This window comes from Chamaea fasciata, unplaced genomic scaffold, assembly GCF_029207755.1.
Source record: "Chamaea fasciata isolate MVZ Bird 193981 ecotype frontalis unplaced genomic scaffold, bChaFas1.0.hap1 SCAF_8, whole genome shotgun sequence".
NCBI classification, from domain to species: Eukaryota; Metazoa; Chordata; class Aves; order Passeriformes; family Sylviidae; genus Chamaea; species Chamaea fasciata.
Genome location: NW_027094093.1, coordinates 13398062 through 13419400, shown reverse-complemented (window position 1 = coordinate 13419400; position 21339 = coordinate 13398062). Strand labels below are relative to the sequence as shown.

At 38.5% G+C, this 21339-nt stretch overlaps 1 protein-coding gene across 2 annotated transcripts; it reads left to right on the top strand.

Moving 5' to 3' along the window:
• Positions 1-1664: 1664 nt before the first annotated feature.
• On the top strand, positions 1665-17201 carry ZDBF2 (zinc finger DBF-type containing 2). Of its 2 annotated transcripts, XM_066189732.1 has the most exons (8): positions 1665-1716; positions 3825-3931; positions 4532-4583; positions 5152-5203; positions 5762-5867; positions 6701-6828; positions 9845-12425; positions 12702-17201. In XM_066189732.1, the coding sequence occupies exons 2-8, from the start codon at positions 3908-3910 to the stop codon at positions 12762-12764; spliced, it is 3006 nt and encodes a 1001-aa protein (XP_066045829.1). In that variant the 5' UTR covers positions 1665-1716; positions 3825-3907; the 3' UTR covers positions 12765-17201. The 2 variants fall into 2 exon arrangements, with proteins under 2 accessions (XP_066045829.1, XP_066045828.1); XM_066189731.1 differs by lacking the exon at positions 12702-17201 and having other exon boundaries at positions 9845-12693.
• The last annotated feature ends 4138 nt before the right edge of the window (positions 17202-21339 follow it).

The following is a 21339-nucleotide window of genomic DNA, read 5'->3' as shown; positions in this document are numbered from 1 at the left end:
GGAAGTTTGTCAACCCCCCTCAATGTTCATGCGGATATGTGAGGAGTAGTTTCCTAGTGGGGAAGAGGAGACTGAAGGAAAGTCATCTCCCTGAATACCTTACCTGAATTTGAATCAAGGTGCAACCTCAAGCTCATAAATACAGAACGAGTTGAAAATTATGAAATACTGGGCAACACAAGTGTAAGTTCTGCTATTTTTGAGTGACAGTCCAAGAGATAGAACGTTATATTCTATCTTGCAAAAATATTCCGGAACATTCTGAGTTGTACGGCATTCTAAGACAGACTGTATAGATTTCTCATTGCTAAAAGGGGCTTCTGTTTCACACGAGCCATTCTGGAAAAGAAACTTCAGTGCCTCAGCTATGTAACCGAGCTTCCTTTGTTTCAAAAAGCTATGCAGTTAGCTGAGCCGCAGTAACTCGCTAATCCTGCCATAAACCATCATAAAAGCGAACTATTTTAGCCTAAGATAACATGTCTATATATGTGTTTGCCACATGTTTAAACAACGAAGCTCTGCTGATGCGCAGTAATTTGGGCACGTGCCTGAGCCTTCCATGCCTACACATGCTCTCAGCTGAAAGCTCCAGTTTTCCCAAGCTGTGGATCATACTAGGCGACAAAATATCATCAGGCAACTTTTGTTTAGTATTGAGTATTTATTTTTCAGCAAGAAAGATATATTCATAGGTATGCATGTATCAAAAGAATCCAACAGCAACTAAATTCAGCCCTCCTAAGGAGAGGCCTTCTACTCTTCTCTCATCTGAAATTCGTGTTGAATTACTTGCTCAGGCTCAGCGTGGGTGGACATTTCTAAGCTATGGTTTCATAATCACATAGCCACACAGCAGTGCCCTTTTACAGCAACTTCTTTGAATTTTCCATGTTACAGTGCATTCAAGATTGTTTTCCCTCCATTGCACAATCCAAGCCTGTATCTGCACCTGTCTTCACACATAAGGGTGTTGTGTTGACTTTTTGTGTCTGCCTGGATTGCTTCAAATACCCTGCTGCTTCAGCATAATGAGAGAAATATGCAATGGCTGGTTTCCCACAGGACACGAGATAAACGTTCAGAGCCCTGTAACTGAAAATAAGAGAACTTGAGGCAAGGTCACACTCTTAAGCCCACTTATAAGAGAAGGAGCTCTAGCATTAACTCTGATAAAAGTCAGATAAAACCTACTTGGACAAGCCACACCATGTAAAAGACAGCTTCTTTTAATGGCCGAAAGAAAAAAAATAAAATGGGTAAACCTTTTAGCCAGCTCTCAAGTACGTGAAATAATGTGTTTCGAAGGAGAAAACGACCAGTACAGTTGTTGAAATGAAACTTAGGTAAAAGGTTACTTTTCCGTAACCAAAAACACCCTGCCGGGGCTGGCAAAATGACGCCACCCCGAGGTGTTCTGGCGCAGTTTTCCAGCGCCCGGGCCGGAGAAAGCGAGGCTTTGGGGCTCCGTGCGAGCCGCGCTGACCCAGCTCCCGACAGCCGGGCCCGCATGGCGGCCGCGGACGGGATCCCGGGCGAGCGCGGCACGGCGCTGAGGGAAGCAGGAGCCCGAACCGGGCCGGGAGCGGCGGCCCGGGAACTGCAGCTCCCGCCGCTCCCTTCGCGGGGCGCGGCCCGCCGACCCGGAGCAGGAAGCGGAGGATGGCGTCCCTTGACCCCAGCGCGGCACTGAAGAGCGAACGGGGAATGATGGAGGTGAGACAGCGCTGGCAGCGGGGAGTTGGGAGCGGGCGGACGCCTCAGCGTCCCCTCAGCGCTGGGCGGCGGGTGCCGGCTCCCGGCGGGGCGGGCGGAGGCCCCGCGGGCACAGCCGGCCCTGCTCCCTGCGCTGCCCGCCGGCCCTGCGGCTCCTCCGGCTCCGCCCCGGGCGGCGGGGCCCGGCGGGAGACGGGGCGAGGCGAGGCGGGCACCGCGGGCTGGGTGCAGCCGGGACGGGAGCCGCGCCTTGCGGTGCGGCCGCGGGGCAGAGGCCGCTCCCGAGCGGAGCCGCCGCCTCCCTGTGCTCTGCTGTGGTAGTGCTGTGGGAAGGCAAGTCCCTCTGTTTAGGGGAGAGTTTTCCCTCTTCTTCTCCCTCTGCCTGCCCTGCACACCTGCCGTCAGGTGGAGGGATGGCAGAGGTGTTTTATGAGGCGCAGTTTTTGTTGCCTTTTCACCCTTTTTATTTTACTTGTTGCGGTGCAAGAGTGACACTGTCTGGAGAGTTTATCTGATAGCTTTGTCACCCAGATACTATCAGAATGCACCACTGAGTTTTTAAAAATTATTATTTAATTTTTTTAAATGTGTATGTTTCATGCCTTTTGGTCGCGTTGTTAAATATGGTTGAAACTTTTCATTCTCTACCTGCTGCACACTGAGTAATCCAGTGAAGCCAAAACGAAGACAGAGAGACAGCTTTAGAGACAGCTGCTAAAATAGCTTGGTTAGAATTTTACAAAATCAAATATTTCTGTATGTAACTGGTTTTTTATACATTTGTTACAATTTGAAGGATTTTTTTTTTTGTTTGTAAAACGTTTAAGCTTAATCTTGAACAAATATTATTTACTCTCTTAGTCCAACAGTTTAAGATAGTTCCCACTGTAAATATCTTAACTAAGACAGAATTATGCAGTCTTTCCTTGGACATCTGAAAAATCCTTTGTGGATTTATAGCTGTAGTACCTTTTTTAAAAAAGTAAAGATCTCAGGCCATCCAGATTTTGGCAACATCAATAAGGCATCTGCATAGCAGATTTCTTTGGTATTATTAGCTTGTGGGTTAAGCTTGACTTCAGATGGTAAGCAAGCTGTATATAGTTTGAGTTCAGACTTATTTCTGTGTCCTGTACAGTAGCGGCCTTTCAAAACACTGATATAAAGAGAATAGGTTTTCCTCTAAGAAATTCCTTTAAGACAATAGGTCTTCTTCCATCTTCCAACATCCTGCAGTTACCACTGCTTAACATCTTTGAGATGAAACTAAACATTGGTGTGTGGAGGTGCTTTGGTCTCCTTTTGGGGCAGTGGATGGGGATGAATGGTTGTGGTGTCCCCTGCTGGCTGTGGAGCCGCTGCCTGCCTCCTCTGTGGTTGCTACACTCTTGCCACACTTTTAACTTTATCTTAAGATTGTAGGTGTACAGTAAGACTTAAAATAGCAGGAAGCTGACTTCAGGCAGGTAGAACAAGTGATTTTACATAAAGCGTCACTCATGAGGGATAGTTTTCTGTGTTTTTCCTTCACTTTGTTTTGGGTGCTGGCAGTGTGTAGGAAATAGAACAGGACAACTGAGATCAGTTCTTCTATCAAAAAAGTTTTTCTCAGCTGCCAGATGAAAAGGTTTATAGGAACAACTGGGATTTCTTGTTTATTTTGTTTTTTAATATTATTGCATTAATTGGAACACTATGGGAGGTAGGAGGGGTTTGGTGTTTTGGTGGATTGTTTTGTTTTGGGGGCGAGGGGGGTGTTTGAAGTTGAGCTCTTAAGATATTCCTTCTGACTATAACTGCTATAACAGCCCAGGTATTTTATTATGAGCAGTGCATTGTCTGGGAAATGACAACAATGTTTAGTACACAGGGCCCATGAGGAAGAAAGAAGAAATAAAGTTATTCCAGAAGGAATGGTTAACATTTATATAGGAGAGACTGTCAAAATTGCTTCCATATTAAAAAAGATGTACTGCAGACTTCAAAAAGGTACAACCATTTGTTCAACTGTTTGCAAAATGGTACAGAAAGATTTACAGGCCTTAGGGCATGGAAAGCATGCATTATTAATGTTATTTTAAAAGGCTCTTTAACTTCCATGTTGCCAGATGGGTTGAGAGAAGTGTCCTGCCCTGCAAATGGCCTCCTGTTCGACATTTATTGCTTGCTAGTCTGGAGTCAGCTTTGGTGGATGAGGAGGGTCGGTGACTCTAAGGTAGGTACTAGAAAGCTGATTTAATGCTTGTGTTCCATAGCGTAATAGGCCTCTGTGACACCTGGAAGTCCTTTGTGTTTGGACGCCCTAAAGCACGTAACTGCTTGTTGCTGCAGTCATATTTTTATCAAAAACTCTGAGATTCAAAATTGATTTGCAGATCTTTTGAGCAATAAAGATTACTTTTCCAGCCTAGATAATTACTTTGTGTGGTGTAGGTCTCATATGGATTTTCTTATATATATCTCTTGTCTTAATTGTTAAGGCAACTTAAGAAATTAAGTAATTAAATTAATTTGACAAGGTTATTGCTTAATAACCTAACAGAGTGTGGGCTGTACTCAGAAGTATAGTTTTTGATTTCATTAATTAAAAGTTAGCCCCTTCCGTCACAGTTAAAACATATTGTTAAATGCAATATTAGGGTAACCTAGTAAAGCAGAAGTTTCTTTTTAGAATGCACTTTCATTTAAATCAAGTATTGGTCTGTAGCTGAAATGGTTTAGAGCTTCTAAAGAGCTTGTAGCTTGGACTGAAGGAGGAGCTTCAGGATACAGTGAGTATGAGGATGGACTGACTTTAAAAATTTTGTACTTACAGATGTTTGAGAGAGTCAAACGATCTGATGAAGCTTCTGCTTCTTCAGCACAAGGTAAGAAGTTGAAAAAGTTCAAAGTAGTTTTTGTTGCAGTTACATTTAAAAACATAATAACTATCAACAGAAGGATTAGTTCACCTTGTAGTTCAATTGCTTACTTTGATTTCTTAAATTTCATCCTGAAACTTATATGTAAGGAGTGACTTCTGAATCATCCACAAAGTTTCCATGTAGGTGTAATTTCCTTGTCCTGTTGTAAGCTGTTTGAGACACTTTACATTTTATCTCAGTGATCATGGATGTTGCAGTACCAATGCAGATTGCCTAGTCTTGAACCCAGACAAATCAGCAGAAAAAGTCTCTCACCTCAGCTGTGAAAGAGTAAAGCTTATTTTATGAAGTTGTTGGATGAAGTTTGCAGACAAAAGGATCTCTTCATGCTTTTTTGAACTTACCAAACCTTTTATCTTCCTTTAAAATCGTAGTTTTGACAAATGCAATGTAAGAGAAGTAGCTAGCTGCAGGTAAAACTCTCCACCTCCTTGATACTCTGTTGGGTTTTGTTTTGTACGTGTGTGTTTGGTTGGCTTATTTCTTGGTTGTTGTTTTCGTTTTTCCGTAGGAATCCAAAGACATGGTGTTGAGGGCTCTCCACAACAGGACAACAGTAGCAGGTAAGTTGGGTGATGATCCAACGGGCATCCGTCTTACCAAAGTAAAATGGGAAGAATCTGCTTTTTCAGCCACATCTTTTACCTTGTGTAATGAACGACAGTGACACAAAATGGATTAAGAGTGTGATTGAAGGTCCTTTGTATCTTCTACCCATGTACTCTTAAAAACTGTGGGGAAGGCACATTGTAGTCCCAAAACTACTGTGTGGGTGTCAGGTGTCCTTGGTCTTTTTTTCTTTTATTTCTAAATACTAATAGATGAATGAAAAGATGACTCTGCCTTTTTCTTTAGAGGTAATTATTTTCAGATTTCAGCTAACTGTACCTTCAAGCAGTTATCCTTCATCCTGCATTTAAGGAAAAATCTCTTCAGTGAAATTTGTTTGAGAATACTTTAAAATACATAGTCCCACTTACCATTACAATTCCAAAACAGAAACTTTTATCTTGCAGGTTTTTCCCATTTCCATAGTAAGATAGATATTTAGAATTTCTATGCTAAGGACATGGAACAAACAACCCACAACATGTCCTGATAATATTACCTGCTTCTTTCAGTTTACACAGAAGAGGACAAGATCATCCTCAGCCTGGAGTATCCACTGTGCAAAATAGACAAGGATACTGCAACTGCTGCCACGTACACTACAGTAATCTGGAACAGGTGAGACAGCTTCTGCATAATTTTGACGCAGATAGCAAGGAGTACCTAAAGGCTTTATCAGCTCATAAATATCAGTTTCTTCACTGAACAACCAATACTGAGAGAAAAATAACCAGTTTGTGCCCTAGGAAGATATGTTGCTTATTTGTTGCCTGTTGTAAAAGATGCTGGTGTAGGGGCGTGGGTGCTGCATTCTGCTTTGCCGAAGTGCCACACGGCTCTGTGTTGCATCTGTTATGGTTTTTTCTGTGTCTTTAATCTCAAGATCTATATATATTTAAAGTATTAGGGTTATAGTAATATGTTAGATATCAAGGCTGGAGACGTTTGATCAACCATTTTCAGTTCTTTTGTCAGTCTCCTGTCTTACAGACTTTTTTAATTAGAAAGTAGAAGCCTGTTTAGTCTTCTACACTTAAGAAAATTCATGTTAGAGTGAATTATGGAATGTTTGCTCATGTGAAGTTCAAGAATATTATACGTAATTTATAGATACATTTATAGTATTTGTTCTGATTAAGAGACTTGTGAGCAGCTGTGAGATTTGTCAGAGTATTTGTACTAGCTAGAAGAGATTTGTCAGCAGCTACCAGAACCACTAATTTAAGTTCTGACTCAGAAAGGTGTTTCAATACATTTTAGTATTATTTGAGATTGCCTAAGCATACTTAAAAATCTCTATTAAGATTTTAAAATACTAAAAGAAGAGTTTTCTTTTTATTTAAATATTTTTATAGTGATGATGTAATGTTTAACCTGGGAAGGAATTTTTAGGAATAGGCCTGTGTGTTAGCAGTAGTATTAAACTAATCATCTGTTTTATCCTTCACCAGCATATTTTCAGCTCCCAGCACAGGCATTTTACAACATACTGTAGGAATCGTATGGGTACCAGTAGCTTGATGGAGCGTTTCCTGCAAGATGTTTTACAGCATCATCCCCACAGATACCATGACAGCAGGTATAATACAGAAGGCTTTTTTTTTTAATATGTGTTACTGAAATGCATGTGTTATGAATTCCCTATTTTTGTTCTACTGCTGAGCAGTAAATTTGGCTCATTTGAGGTGAAACTTGCTCAATGAAGACAGTTGCTGTTTATATGAAGACAAATAAACTTCACTGCTTATGGATTTGAAACACTGATAGCATTTAAATGTGAAGACCTGAAAAAAGAAGGAATATGTAGGTCAGCACTTACAATGGCAGACTGTACAATCTCACATGCATTTACAAATTATTAAAATTTGGACTTTATGTATTTTATTCTAAACATAATTCTGGGCCATATATATATTTAGCAGTACATTTTATGTATGTTTTGAAAGAGTTAATGATTTTGGTTTGTTGATTATGTCAGGTAAGTATTTACATGTTTATTTTTTCATTATCCTTACATGTTCAGTTAATACTTGAATTACATTAATTGGCCAATTCATTAATGCTCAGATTGTGAAAAGTGTTCTCTTTATTTATCATGCACATGTTTCAAGAGTGATAAGAGGAACAGTGTGTTAAATTTTTCTCTGTAGATGAAGGAAAATCAATTAAACCTCATTTGTTATGTTTTCAAAGGCAGACAAAAATCCCAGTTTGATCCCAGTACAGTACAGTGTTTCTCAATATACAGCTCTGCAGTATGTCTGACAAACAAGCAGAAGGGTATTTTGTCTGAAAGCACTCATTGATATTTTCAGGGATGTGACAGAATTAGCTAATATGGACATCTATGCCAAACTAGCCCAGGATGTGATGTACACATTACTACAAGTAAATAAATTGTCCTCCCATTCAACAATTAGATTTAATCGCACTATATTGAGAACATTCACCATTTTTGCCATGGGAAATACAGGATTGATGTTAAGAAAGTCTTCTCTTGAGGTGTTGCTAATACACGGTTGTTTCTTTGGTGAATGAAACCTACCAGAAGGAAAAACAATCTAGCTATGTTCCTCTAAGTTGTTGGGAGAAGGAATAGAATGAGAAAAATAATGTACAAAATCTAGATTAAGTTGGAGGAAGAAAGGGGAAGAGTAGCCCCAAATCTAGACAGAGTTTGGAGGGAAAAAAGCAAAGATTGAAAAGAAAGCATGAATAGAATTATGTTGTCCTGCTCTGAAAAGAAAGTCGTGGTCTTAACACCTGAGGTAAGATTTTGATTCTCTTGTTTCTTATGTTAAAGCGTTTGGATTTATACATGGTTTCACTCAGTTATTTACATACCTGCTTTTACTAATTAGCTGAATTCACACAAGAGATCTTTACGTGTCATTTTAAAAGATTATGGAAATATTTGTAAGACTTGATTTGTTTTACAGAACCAGTATATCTAGTAGTTATGCGGGAAAAGGAAAAATTCATCAAAGCTTTGCCTTATACTGAATTTCAAAGGATACTGTTGTTCTCCCACAGTAAAAAAACAAAACAAAACAAAAACAAACACCCACAAACCACCAAATCATTCCTTCCTCCAAACTCTTGGTATGTAAGTTTTTTACCTAAAGTAACAGTATTGAGCATTTTAGAAAGTAAATCTTCATTCTACTTAAGAGGGTAATTTCTAGCAAAACAGTTAGAAGTTCCTAACTATATAAAACTGGAGTTCTGTTCTCTTCCCCCCCGGGACAATTGCTTAAAAGTAATTTTTTAGAATGCTTGTAGGCTGTTAACTGAGCTAGAGACCTAGGAGTTTGCTCTAGTTTCTCCATTAGAAAAATCTATTTAGTTTTATATTCAGTCTTTGAGCAATGTCCAGATGCCAGAACGCAAAGATGGAAGAACTCTGAACTTAGGAAGTTAAAAGATTATTTCTGTTGCGTCTGGCATTCCCTTTAGGTCCTATTTCAGAGCTTAGGGGACCAAAAATTCATGCAAGGGCAAAGCAGCAGTTCAGATCATAGGCATTGTTTGATCATCTGATGTGTTTGATTACTTTGCATTCCTGTAGTAATAATTCTTTTTTAATGTTTCATTATATGAGATTTCTCTTGCTCAATTAGCCCTATATCCCTTAGCTGTATGTAGTCTTAGTTATATAACGAAGAAAATTACTGCACTATAAAATTTGTTCACAATAGTTCTGTTAACTGATGTCTGCCATGTATTAAAGTAAGCATCCATTTGAGTCTCACAAGGTCTGGTTATAATTTTTGAGTGAAACACAATATTCTCTTCTTCAGTTATATTTACATATTTTAAAAGTTGTTTTCATTGGATTTGCCTGGCTGCTACATGTTGAAGCCTTATGGGTTCCTGTGCTGCATAGGGAAGATAGTCCATATCTGTCAGCTGTGATAACTCTGGAAGACACAAACCCTTGTGTCTGAGGCACTCCTAAAGACAGAACTGCCAGTTACAGAATATATAAAAATCTGTTGTCACGGCAAGGCCGAACAGTCCTAACTTGGCTTCTTACAGGAGTGAGTCAGAAGCTGTGGTATGTCTTTGAGAAACAGCAAACGTGGAATTCCTTGGCCTCGTGCAGAGTTCCTATCAGGCAGCCATGTTTTGTAGGGAAAAGGGCATTTATACTCAACAGTGGTTTTACACTGTGTCATATTATGTTCCATTTCTCTACAAAACTTGATTTTAAGTAATGATAGTATGACCAGTGAAATCACCTCTTTATGGGCTTACCACTTTAAACAAGGGAAGTATCTTTACTTTTCCTGCTTTGCTGTATTTATAAAGTTATTGTAATCGATGTTTGGCTGTTCTTAATTGATGATTGCATTAAGAGGGTGATAGACTAATGCCCAAATTGTTATCTTGAGCTTTGTGGAGCATTTCCCCCTCCATAATTTTAAAAATGTAAGATCTCTGCTAAAGTAGCCGAAACAGGTATTTCAGTCTGTTCAGAAATGAAGCAGTCTATGTAATTACTCTTAAAAACCTCCCACACTGCTGTTTTCTGAAAAAATTTTAAGCATTTTTACCGTATTTATATGAGCTGGTTTTTTTCCCCTCCCCTTTAGACCAACCTATGATGACATGCCACTCCCTGCCACTCTGGAGGCTCCTAGGATTTCTTGCCTGTCCTCAGAAGAGATGCAACAAAAGAGGAACAGTGAGAAACAGAAGATTTCCAGCAAAGACCAGGAGTCCATTAGTGAAATAGGCCCTTCTGTTCCATGCCTGTCTCGTGAGGGCACAAAGAAAACTTTTGTAAGACAAACAGGTTTTCAAAAGCTTCAAAGAGGCCAGGAACGTGTTTCAGGAATATCCCAGCAGTCTACTGGCATTTGTAGTGATAAGAAATGGGTAACTCTGAAAAGTGCTCGAATTGCAAATCATAGCCATGAAAGTCAGTTTACAGCTGTGAGCCCTGTACCTCAGCAGTTTTCTCTCAGTCCTACAAGCCACAGTTCCTCTGTTAATCCTAAAACAGGAAAAAACATTAGGGATTTGGCAGCATCAAATCTGTTTCTGCGTAGTGGATGTGATGAAAGAGCAATGGAGGTCTGCAGTAGTGATGTGTTATTGAACCCACGTTTGAATCCTACTCCAGCACTGCTTCACCCAAAACACCCTTCAGTTTCTCATCAGAATCCTGCACGCAGCCACAGCAATTCTTCCTTTATTACCTCAGGTCAATCTCTCTCAAAGCGAGATAGTTTACGAACTCAGGATGAAACTTTGGTGTCTGATCTCCAGCTCAGGGATACTGTGGGTATCAGCAGCTCCCTAGATCTTGGGACATCCCCACAACTAGCAAGATGCAAAAACGTGAAGACAGACAGAGGTGATGAAAGTGCAGTGGATGAAACTATTGAAGATGTAATTTTGAAATACTGCCATGAAACTACATCTGAAGAAATTTATTTCAAAGAGGAGAATAATCCCAGTGTACCTTTTTCATCACTTCTGGACCATACTAATTTAGAGGGCTCTGAAATGAGTTTTGACTGTGATGCACCAATACAGGTAGGAACAGATTTACCCAAGGCAGCTATAAAAGATATAGAATTCCTGAAAGAGGTCCAAGTATGTTTGCAAGATAAAGACTATGGAACACAGCTCTCTTCTGTTTTAAAAACTGAGTCATTAGAGAAAATAGAAGCAGTGAAAAAGGATGTCATAGTTCATACCGAAGAACCAGTTCTTCCAGCCCTGCCTCACGTGCCTCCTTCTTTTGTGGGAAAAACTTGGTCTCAAATAATGTATGAAGATGATATAAAAATTGAAGAACTTGTGCGTGATTTCAGGGAAGGTCGTTTTCGCTGCTACTTTAACAGTGAATCCTCAGCCAGATGTACAGGGAAGAGAATGAAGAAAAAAAAGCAGAAGGATGAAAAAAGGATCAATGTTATTGAGAGTAATAGAACAGAAGATGCACCAGTTAAAGACTTGCCAGAATTTAATGATGCTTTAAGTGGTGGCCCTGATTTTGATTGCCCATCTTTAGCCTCAGATACACTATGCAACCCACAAATTGTAAAAATGCCTAGGAAAAGGACATGGCGCCTGGCTTCAAGGTGTCAGGTGGTTAAAGTCAGCCATGGCACCCAAACAAGTCTGCTGAACTACCCTGTAGCAAAAAGGAAAATGTCTAGAAGAGAATCTGATCCAGGTGATCAGAAAGCAAGCATTGCATGGCTGGAGAATGAAAAAACTCCAAACATGAAAACTAGACTATGTGCCCTTAAGCTTCCAGAGTCCTATAGCAAGATCATGAGTCCTGTACAGCCCAAGACAGTGGTCTATGTACTCTCGTGTCCAGAAGTAAAACAGTGCAAAGGTAAACCTATAGATATTCCCAAAATGAGGAAAAATCATCATTCCACAGATAGCAAGGACTCTGTAAGGTATAAATACAAACAGTGTTCTCTCAAATATTATGACCCACTGACAAATCGAATTCTGAAAACGCCTCCAAAGAGTACAGTTGGAGAAAAGGCCAAAAAGCCCTCTCATGTTCGACAGCTTTTCAGAAGTCTCAGCTTTGATGCAAACATGAAGAAACTAGCTGATACACCGAGAGAAAGCATGCCATCAAAGTCACTCAATTGGTCAGACTTCTGTAGTTCTTCTTCAGCATCTTTTCTTCCAGATCGAGATAAAGGGAATGATGCAGCCTCAAGTCAAAAGGCGGATGGACCTTCTGTTTCCACCGAAGGAACAGATTGTCTTGTATCGGAGAACTCTTTTAAACACCTAATCATTTCACCTTTGAACTCTGTGATAGAAGGAGATTATAGATTAATTCCATTTAATAGAATTACCAAAACTCCTCTGACCTCCATCAGGAGTGAGTGGTTAGAGAGGGAGACTCCAAAAACAATATGGAAGAGAAAAGAAGGCACTAATAAAGAACCCGTTTTTTCCAGAAAGGCTGCAGGATCTAAATCTGTCAGATGTACTATTGGGAGGAGGGGAAACAGAGTAACCACAGGCAAACAAACGTCCAGAACTAAAAAACAGCAGAAAGAGGGGATGAGAAGACAACTTCAGCCTTGTGCCCAGAAATCTTCTTTCTCCCTCCATAGGTGCCAGACAAAGAAAACTACAGTGGGAAAGCACCCTAAAAAAGAAAAGCCTGATGCTAAAAAATTAAAGGTGAGGAGGAAACCAAAAAGGGCCTTTTTGAACTCAACAGTTGTAACAGGGATTCCTGTAAAAAGGCAGAAAGTCACATCAGAATCTTTTCCCAAGAAACCAGAGCAAGCTTCCTCCAAAGTCAGGAACTGGGAAGTAAGTGGAGATCGGGGTCATCCTGGCACTGTGAACCAGCCCTCTAGAAGAACTACAGCTGTACCATTACTTCGAAACTGTCTTGTTCTACCAGGTGAGAGCTAGCTACCAAAAGAACTTTTTTTTTCTTTTTTTTTATAGCCAGCACCTGGAAGAAGGAAGGGGAAAAAAAGGAGGTCACAGACAACGCAGTTGAAGTGCTAGAGCTCCAGAAAGTGCAAAGCCAGTCTAATGTGAAACAAATACAACTCTAAACTCAGCTCTTGTTCCTGGAATGTGGGGACACAATGTATTGCACTGTTCTACTGTGTAAAGCTGCAGAAGTTGTGGATTTGATTTAAAAGCACTTAGGATCATATTTACTAGTCTTCACCTGTACATCAGCAAAATGACCTTGAATGGTATCATATTGTTATCATGGTATTATCAGTGCGTAACAGTGCACTATAATAAGGCAATTTAGAAGCTGTGTTAATTAATTGTGCCTGTTTTAATTTTTTCACATAATTCTAAAGTGCAGAAGATGGCTCAGTTGCTATGCTCGAAGTTTAATGAAGATACATCAATCGAGGCTGAATTCTGTGTACGTATTTTGTGTTTGTCTATATGTGCACCTTCTTCAACACATATACTTGCCTATGGAATGGCATTAAAATTAATACAGTATGATACAATTCAGATCAATTCAGTGCTTTCTTGAAATGAAATGTAATTTTACACATTTTTTGTACTGACTTCTTTGTTCTGAAACCATGTCCAAAGCATTTTTTTGGACTGTAAGTCACTGTGGACTCTCATCAAGCAATAATGGACCATGCTGGTAAGGAAATATGTCTCCTTAGGGGACTGTTCAAATGGTGGTGGCTGAAGTGAAATTTCAAATTCTAGAAGAAATAGAGGGTTAGGTTTGAGGGGTTTTTGTTTGTTTTTAATAGCTTATTGATTAAGTTTGTAGGTGAATTTCACATTCCTTAATGAGGGGGATGGAAAAGTTATAATGCAAACAGATAGCAGTAAGTTGTTTTAGAATGTCAACATTGAGTTTGGGGTTCTGTGCTTTTCTGACTTTATTTGGTTTAGTGTTGGTTAAATTTTTACTGAGTTCAAACTTCCTAAACTTTCAGTAAAATATTTAAATGAACCTAACACAGCATCCATCTAAATGTATTAGAATTCAAATACTTGGTTTAAAAATTTGAATTTTTTAACCTGGTTGAATTAAAATTATATTCCACAGAGATTCACATTTGGCCACTGATGTGTGGTTGGTAGATGGCTGGATAGTAGATGTGGATAGTAGATGGTTTTTTGCCATAAAACCATCTACTATGGTTTTATGGCAAAAAAACCCAAATCCAAGGTATTTTAGCTTAGTTTTCTTTTTTTTTTTAAATAGTTGTTATGATGACAGTTTATTTAATGTGGTTAGGAGACATAAAGCCAACCTTAGCGATGTTTCTCTGCTTTAAAACCCAAGATTAATGGTTCATTTATAGTAAATTAAGCACATAGTTAAACATCATCCGAACCCAGGCTTTGGTCTTCAAATCTTCAATTTGATATATTATATAATCTATTTTACCATGAAGGTCTTCATAAATTCTCTAGTGGTACAATGCATTTTGCGGAACACAAGAAAAACATGGAAAAGACCAGACCCGACTGTCTCTGGCATTGAACATGTCTGTGCATTTTCCCCTCAGAATACAAAACCATTCTTGATTCTTCCTTCAGTTCTTTCTGAAGTGTCAAGGGTCACAGATTTGGACTGAGATAAAGGTGGACTTGGAAATGGTTTATTTTAATATTCAGTATCTGAAGGAAATATAAAAGCTGTCATCATAAAACCACATGTTCAGAGAATATTTGGGGTATCTTTTAAATGTATATGCATATTTCCCATGATAAATAAAAGATGTGCATGGTTAGCTGGAAAGTAAGTTCCTTTACAAGTTAAATATGGTCTGACAGATTGTTTTGTTTTAATTTATTTTTTGTATAAAAGTTGATTTCTGTGGATGAATTTTCCTATGGTTGTCAGTAGACACAGAATCTTATGACTGTATTGCAAGTCACTGGAAAATGAAGGGCTATAATATAAATTCTTATAGCCCTCAACTAATCGTGCCTGTATAATTTAATATTTTGTCTAATATAAAACTGATGTTTTTAAAGCAAAGTTTTAAAGGAATGGTTTTTATAGAAAGGCTGATTTTTAGATAAAGCAAAAGAAGATTTTTAAATAGTTTGTTTTAAAGCAAAGCTTTAACTATAGATATGTCCCATTCTAACATATTTTTATGATACAAGAATGTTTTCCTAACTTCTTCCATTTTATTTTTCACAGTATTTCACACGTGAAGAGCATGAATTATTTTGTGTGTGAATAAGTTTTAATGCACATTGTACTTTAAAAACACTAGTGTGTATTCGTGTAGGGTCAAAATACTGTTCTCCATAATCATTCATTGTATATTTGTCTTACTCCAGTGCACAACTCTTCCTTGAAATCTTGAGTAATAAAAATGTGTTGAGGACTATAAAATGACTAATATTTTTAGACTGTAATGTCTTTTTTTTTTTTTGGTTTTGATAATAGACCCTCTTATCAGGGTGAGGTTTTTAGAAGAAAAATGTTATATTTAAATAAAGGTGTAAGTAGCTATATATTTTCCTTAAAAAAAAAAAAAAAGAAAAAAAAAGTATGAAATGTAAGAATTTATTAGAAGAGTAAGACTTGAGGTACAAGTCTGGAAACATTTCTGTGGTTGACATTGTCAAAATAAGGTTTACTGCAGGCTTGGATGTTATTATGTGCCTCACTTCTGAGTGTTCAGAAACCTCTTCTGTGCATGCTCAATGGCCACTAGGAAAAAGAGGAAAGACTGTGATATGAGAAGTAAATGCAGCAGCTGCTTTGGAAAGAGAATGATGAACATATTTACAAAACAAAACATTGCAGAGATACTCAATATCATGTGCAAGAAGGAGAAAATTCTGGGGTCTTGAGAAATAGGCAAGCACTTTCCTGTTAGATGAGTAACACAGTTTCTGCCCTTAGGGAATAGAACATTGTTTCATTAGCAGCATGGCTGATACTTCAAAACATGATTGTGAAGTCCACACAAATGGCAAACTTGAGAACTGAAATATTTTCTCTCTGAAATTGGTGACAGGTTGGGGTTTTTTTTCGGGTGCTATTTCTTGTTTCTGTTTTTGTGTTTCTTTTTTCCTTTTTTTTTTTTTTTTTTTTGGAGGACGACTGGGTTCTTTTAATGTTAGTGGACAAAGATGTTTTGTCAGTATGTTTGCTTGTCTTAATATAGAGAAGCAAGAAAAGAGCTCGAGTAGAGAAGAATAAAGTCATGCTTTTTGAATTAGTAGGCAGCAGTTAGAACCAGCTGAGAAAAATGTTACCATGTCTTCTTCAATGCACATGCAATTTTGACCTGCAAGTTCATAGTTTTATTATACATTTCATAATTTTTAAAAAGTCTCTCCCCACTTAAAGTACTCATTCAACCTTTCAAAACAATCTTACTCTAAGCAGATAGATTTTTATTATTGACTAGTATTGTGAACCATGAGTGTGACCCAGTCGTATTGTGTCAGGCGCTAACCAAACATAAAATAGCAGTCCCCCAAAACTATAGGTATCTGACACTTGGACTTCGCAGTTCTTCAGTTAATTTTCTGATAGAATTTTTTGCTCTCCTGTTCTTTCTGATGGGTTTGTATCCACTGTTCTCTCTGGGACTCAGATAAATTAGGTGTTTCTGTTTATAAGGAGCCTATGGCTTCATCTGAACTTGTGTTTAAATTTCATGTTAAATTTGTGCCCAAATGAGAATGTGTTTTGTGGTTTTCATGTTCTTATTATTGATAATGTATTTTGCAATAATTTTGCTTGATGTTATAATTTTTTTATCTGCTTCTCTATCCCTTCTGCCTGTGGTCATTTGACACAATGTGGTTTTGTAAGGATACAGTGATACTACAGACTCCTCCAGGGTTGTTGCTGGATGTTCTTTCTCTGTATCTTCATTTTATTTCAGATTTATTGTTTTCATTGTTTTTCTCAGTCATGTATTTGGATTTCTTTTTTTATGTTGTATAGAGCTAAATTTCAGGGCAGTATGTTCTGTTTGGAAGTAAATCAGTGACAGGTGACAGAAGAAGATGTTGTCCCAGTCTGAAGTGTAGAGGGCAGGTTGGCACAGGTGCTCCTGTGCTTGGGAGTCTGCTTTACTTCACTGAATAGTGTGAAACAGGGGTGGGATGATGATTCTTAATTCCTTTGCCGGTCTTCCTTTCTTTTTCCCTAGGGTCACTCTGCCTGAGAACAAAGTAATCTGAATTCATACTGGAAATAAAGGTTTTTCAGCTTTTGGTGTTTTGGGGACAGATGGGAAAAGTAAAATGCATCTCTCTCACTAATGTAACTAAAATCACTGAATTTTTGCCTTTAATGTTCTCTCTGCTGAATTACAGCATTCCTGATAGTATTTTTCAGAAAAATTTGTAAGAGCATAGTTCTGAGCATGCCCAGAAGCAAAGGTTTTGTTCCTTGTTTGTTTTGCAGTTATAAATTCATTCATTCATTCCTTCAGCAGAACAAATCTTGTTTTAATAAAATAAAAACTGAATATGTACTTTCGGAGTTTCTTTATTCTTGAGGTGGAATTTACCTCGAAGCTATTTGCTGTAATTTGTTGTGGAAAGAACACCACAGAGTGCTATGGAATAAGCTACTACTATGAAGGCAGACAGTTGTAATTTAAACAACTGTTCACAATGGTGTGATATCTTGACTCAGTGAAGCCAAGATTCATCCTGTTCTGTGCCAGCTGAAGCTATGACACCCTAGGATGGCATTGAAAAGATGACAGATACTTTTAAAATGTCTTAACTTCATTTTGGCAGCATGAAACCAAGAAGCCCCAACCACATGGCAAGCCAGATCCCTGCAGAGCTTACTCATTAAGAGTTTTTTGAGAATGTGCACATACTATATGAGGGCAGGGGCTGGAAGTATTAGTCTTAAGAAGCTTTCTACTTTCTGCAAAACAGTTTGGCCTCTGTAATCATGGACCAAATTAATGCAGGCAGAAGTGTCTTCAAAACTGCAACAATACTTTCAAGAGTATGGTAAACAGAGTACTGGAATGCCTTGAACAGTAGAATACCTTATTCTATAAATTTGGTAGTCATTTGCTGTTTGTAGCAGTGCCTGTTTAAACCAGTGTGATCTTTTGCAGGAGCAATGCACAGAGACGTGTCAGAACAGTAAGTGGCTGAGAGGCAGAGGCATGTGGTTCCTGAGGCTAAAGTAAATCTTAAAATCTTTGCAGTTTTCAGTCTATACTTGAAAACAGCCATGTATTATGTAGTTGGCTGAATGAACTTGATACTGTGTTATCAAATAATGATCAACTAAAGAAATAATCGTTCAGCCATCTAAACATGGAATTACAAACATGATACTGTAACCAAAGTTTAAGTTAGGTGATTGTTCTTTCATGGGAGATAAAAGCAATTAATAATATGCTTATAGAGTGTATAAGGGAGATCCAGTCCAAATTGGTGTGTTTAAGAGTTATGATGGAATTAATAGCATAGTTTTAGTTGGCTTGGGATTCACTGGAGTAATTAGTGTTATAATTATTGTGTTTTGATGGTTCTGGAAGTCATAATTATTTTCTTGGAGTGCAGAAGCATTTCTTATGAAACATAGGAACATATCATTATTGCAGTTTGGGATTTAACAGTTTCAGCATTTCTAAACTTAGGTTCTTTTTTGGTCAGTGTTCTACCCTTAAGGAAAACTGAAAAACAGCTTTTCCCAAATACTGAGATTCATAAACAGGTTTTTCAGTGTCACACATCCTCAAATATAATTGTACTTCAATATTTTAAAGCTTGGTCACCTTCTTGTGTTTGCTGTGTCATACTGCATTAATGTTGGCACTGGTGCATCTGAAAATGTTGATTATAGCTTACTGAGTTATGATTAATATTGTGCAAAAAGTTGCAGAATCAAAATACACCCTTGCTAGCTCATGCAGAGAGCTTAAATACTGTCCTGGCCTGAAGATTGTGCTGTAAGATGAACAGAGAAGCTGAACGCAGAGTCCTTGGCATACGTGTTCCATCCCTTGTGGATGCAAGGCATGTGTATGACTTGTTTTTTATTACACTGCAAGTTTAAGATGAAGAGGGAGGTAGAAGTGATGCATAAGAATTAAATAGGTATTTTTGATTGGAACTAGATCAATTAATTTCAGCTTGGGGGGAGGTTGTTTTGGTTTTTTCAGTGTTTATTTTATGTGAACCTAGGCAAACCATTGTGAAAATCCATCTCCTCCTCTAGTGGTGCAGCTCCTGAGTCAGCCATTCATTCTGGTATGTTACTTCTTCTGCTTAATGCATGGATAATACTTCTCTTTACTGCTGCTTGTTTCATACTTCCAGCCACTGGTAAGAGGGGAGAAATGTTTGTAATAAAGATTGTGCATGTACATCCTTCTGAAGGCTAAAGAGAAAAGTTCTAAGGCAGTACATGGCTACCAGCAGATTTCTCCACATGCCAAAAGTCTGCTGTTAAAATTCGGGTCTAATGATGAGTTGCCCAAATGATGATAGAAACACTTTTCATTTTATTGGCATTAGATGGAATCTGCATATAATTAAAAATAAACATACTTACTTTTTGGTGACGGTTATTTTATGGATTTCTAAATATGTTTAGTGCTTTAATTTTTCGATCTGTTCTAGCAAATTGTAATTTCCTGAGTTATTGCCAACACACTCTAGTTCTGATTGAATCTGGAGTCAGTAATAATGGAGTCAAAGTCAGCATATTTTTACCTACCACAATTAGTTACTGTTCATACAGCACTTTCTGTGGATGTAAAGACATCTTAAATATTTAATATTATCAAGAATTATCTTCTGTATTATTCTTATTTTAGACATTAGTGTTAAATTATTTTTAAAAATGCGTGGATAGATTTATATTTTTGTGAATATAAATGTGTATTTGTCATTGATAAGCATAATATTTTTTATTTTTAGAGCTCAAAGGAGAGCACTAATGAAAAAGTACGTATTTTTATTTCAAATTGTACAGACACTACTCACTTTTCCGTGCTTAGCAAATTTCTATTTTTCCTCCCTCACACTCCACCATTTTAAAATAAGAATTCATCTGCAATGCAGAGTTCTCCATCTTTATTTTCTCAGAGTAGGGTGTGATGAGTGTCATTCGACTGTATCACAAAGATGGTTTTATGTAATTATGTAGTTATTGCATATGCCTTCATAACTACCTCTGCCTTTTCATGGAAACTATAAAGGGGAGCCAAGCATCTCTGCCTGACCCTCATCCTTTTGTCTTGTTTTATTGCTCACGCCATCCTTCTCATGCTCTCTATGAAGCCAGTGGGTCATCTCTTTTACTTTATTTCATTGAGCTTTACAGTATGTTGGAAAACAACCATTTTTAATTCACAGGAGAAAATGAGTTGAAACCATTTTCAACCAGTTTTTCCTGTAAGACACTCACATTCTAGTGCATGTGTGGGGAAACAACAAAAATCTGACTTATATTTTGGCAAGCCTTGTGTTCCCACCATCTCCCCTAAGCTCACAGAAGCACAGTAAGGGCTGAGGTTGGCAGGCACCTCTGGTGACCATCTGCTCCAATCCCCTGCTCACAGCAGGCTCAGCTGGAGCAGGCTGCTCAGGGCTAGCCACATCCCACAGATTCTGAGCATCTCCAAGCACGGACATTTCACAGGCTTCCAGGGCAACCAGTTCCAGCACCTGGCCACCCCCACCGTCATAGTTAACAAGGTTTTTATCTCTATGTTTAAACAGTTTCCTGTGTTTCAGTTTGTGCGCACTACGACTTGTCCTTTCACCATGCTCTGCATGTTTGTTCCCTGGGTGGCAGCTGGACCAGTGCTCGTGCCCTGTGTCCCTTGGTGTGCTGGCACTATCCACAGGGGCTGTGGGGAACAGCTGGCACTGACACCCTTGCCCAGCTGTTCCAGGGGAGATTTTCTTCAAGTGGGGAGCCCAGCTCATAAAGGTGAAGGTGCCAGTGAGGAACTATGTGAGGATTTGTTTTCCTGGGTTTACCTGGCTTCTGTGGCACATTGAGTCCTTCAAGCCAGCTTTCTAAGGCTTGATCCTTCTTTTTATCCTACAGGAGTTGGGTTGTTTGCATTTTTGTTGTTTTTTCTTTCTCCCCACTAGATTTTTCCATTGTTCTCTTGAATATTTGAAGTTACATGGGTTTGCTGACTGCAGATCTAAAACTTCATACTTATGTGCTACAATTATAATTTTGTTACAAGTCTGTACTTCTTAGGTGTGCTCTCTTAATTACTTTTTTTTTCCTGTTTGCTTTTAGCTCCATTTGTTTTTGATTGAGACTTCTGTATTGGTTTACATTGAGATCAAGATTTCGCTCTAACTGACTTAGTATTAACTTGGTTTGAGAAATAGTTTACAAACATGGCATTCAGGGTAACTTGCTGTGGCTTATTTTGTTACAGCTTTTTTGCGCTATAAGTTTCTTATTGTTTGTTTTGCTTCTTTCTTTTGTATGGACTTTCTTGCCTGTGTTGATTAAGAGCCTCTGTTTGGTGTCCCACTGCTGATAATTAGATTAAATAGCTTTTAATGAGGAGGGCTGGAGGAACAGGAGTTAAAAAAGCCCTCTTTTGCTGACTTGTGCTGCCATTGCCTTCTCCGAGGCAGGCTAGTGGCATTG

Bases quoted from the DNA above. Each gene is read 5' to 3' on its own strand.
- ZDBF2 (XM_066189731.1), top strand. From the start codon at position 3,908: ATGAGGAGGGTCGGTGACTCTAAG. The intron at 3,932-4,531 runs GTAGGTACTAGA...TTGTACTTACAG, and splicing joins GGAGGGTCGGTGACTCTAAG to ATGTTTGAGAGAGTCAAACG. The intron at 5,204-5,761 runs GTAAGTTGGGTG...TGCTTCTTTCAG, and splicing joins CAACAGGACAACAGTAGCAG to TTTACACAGAAGAGGACAAG.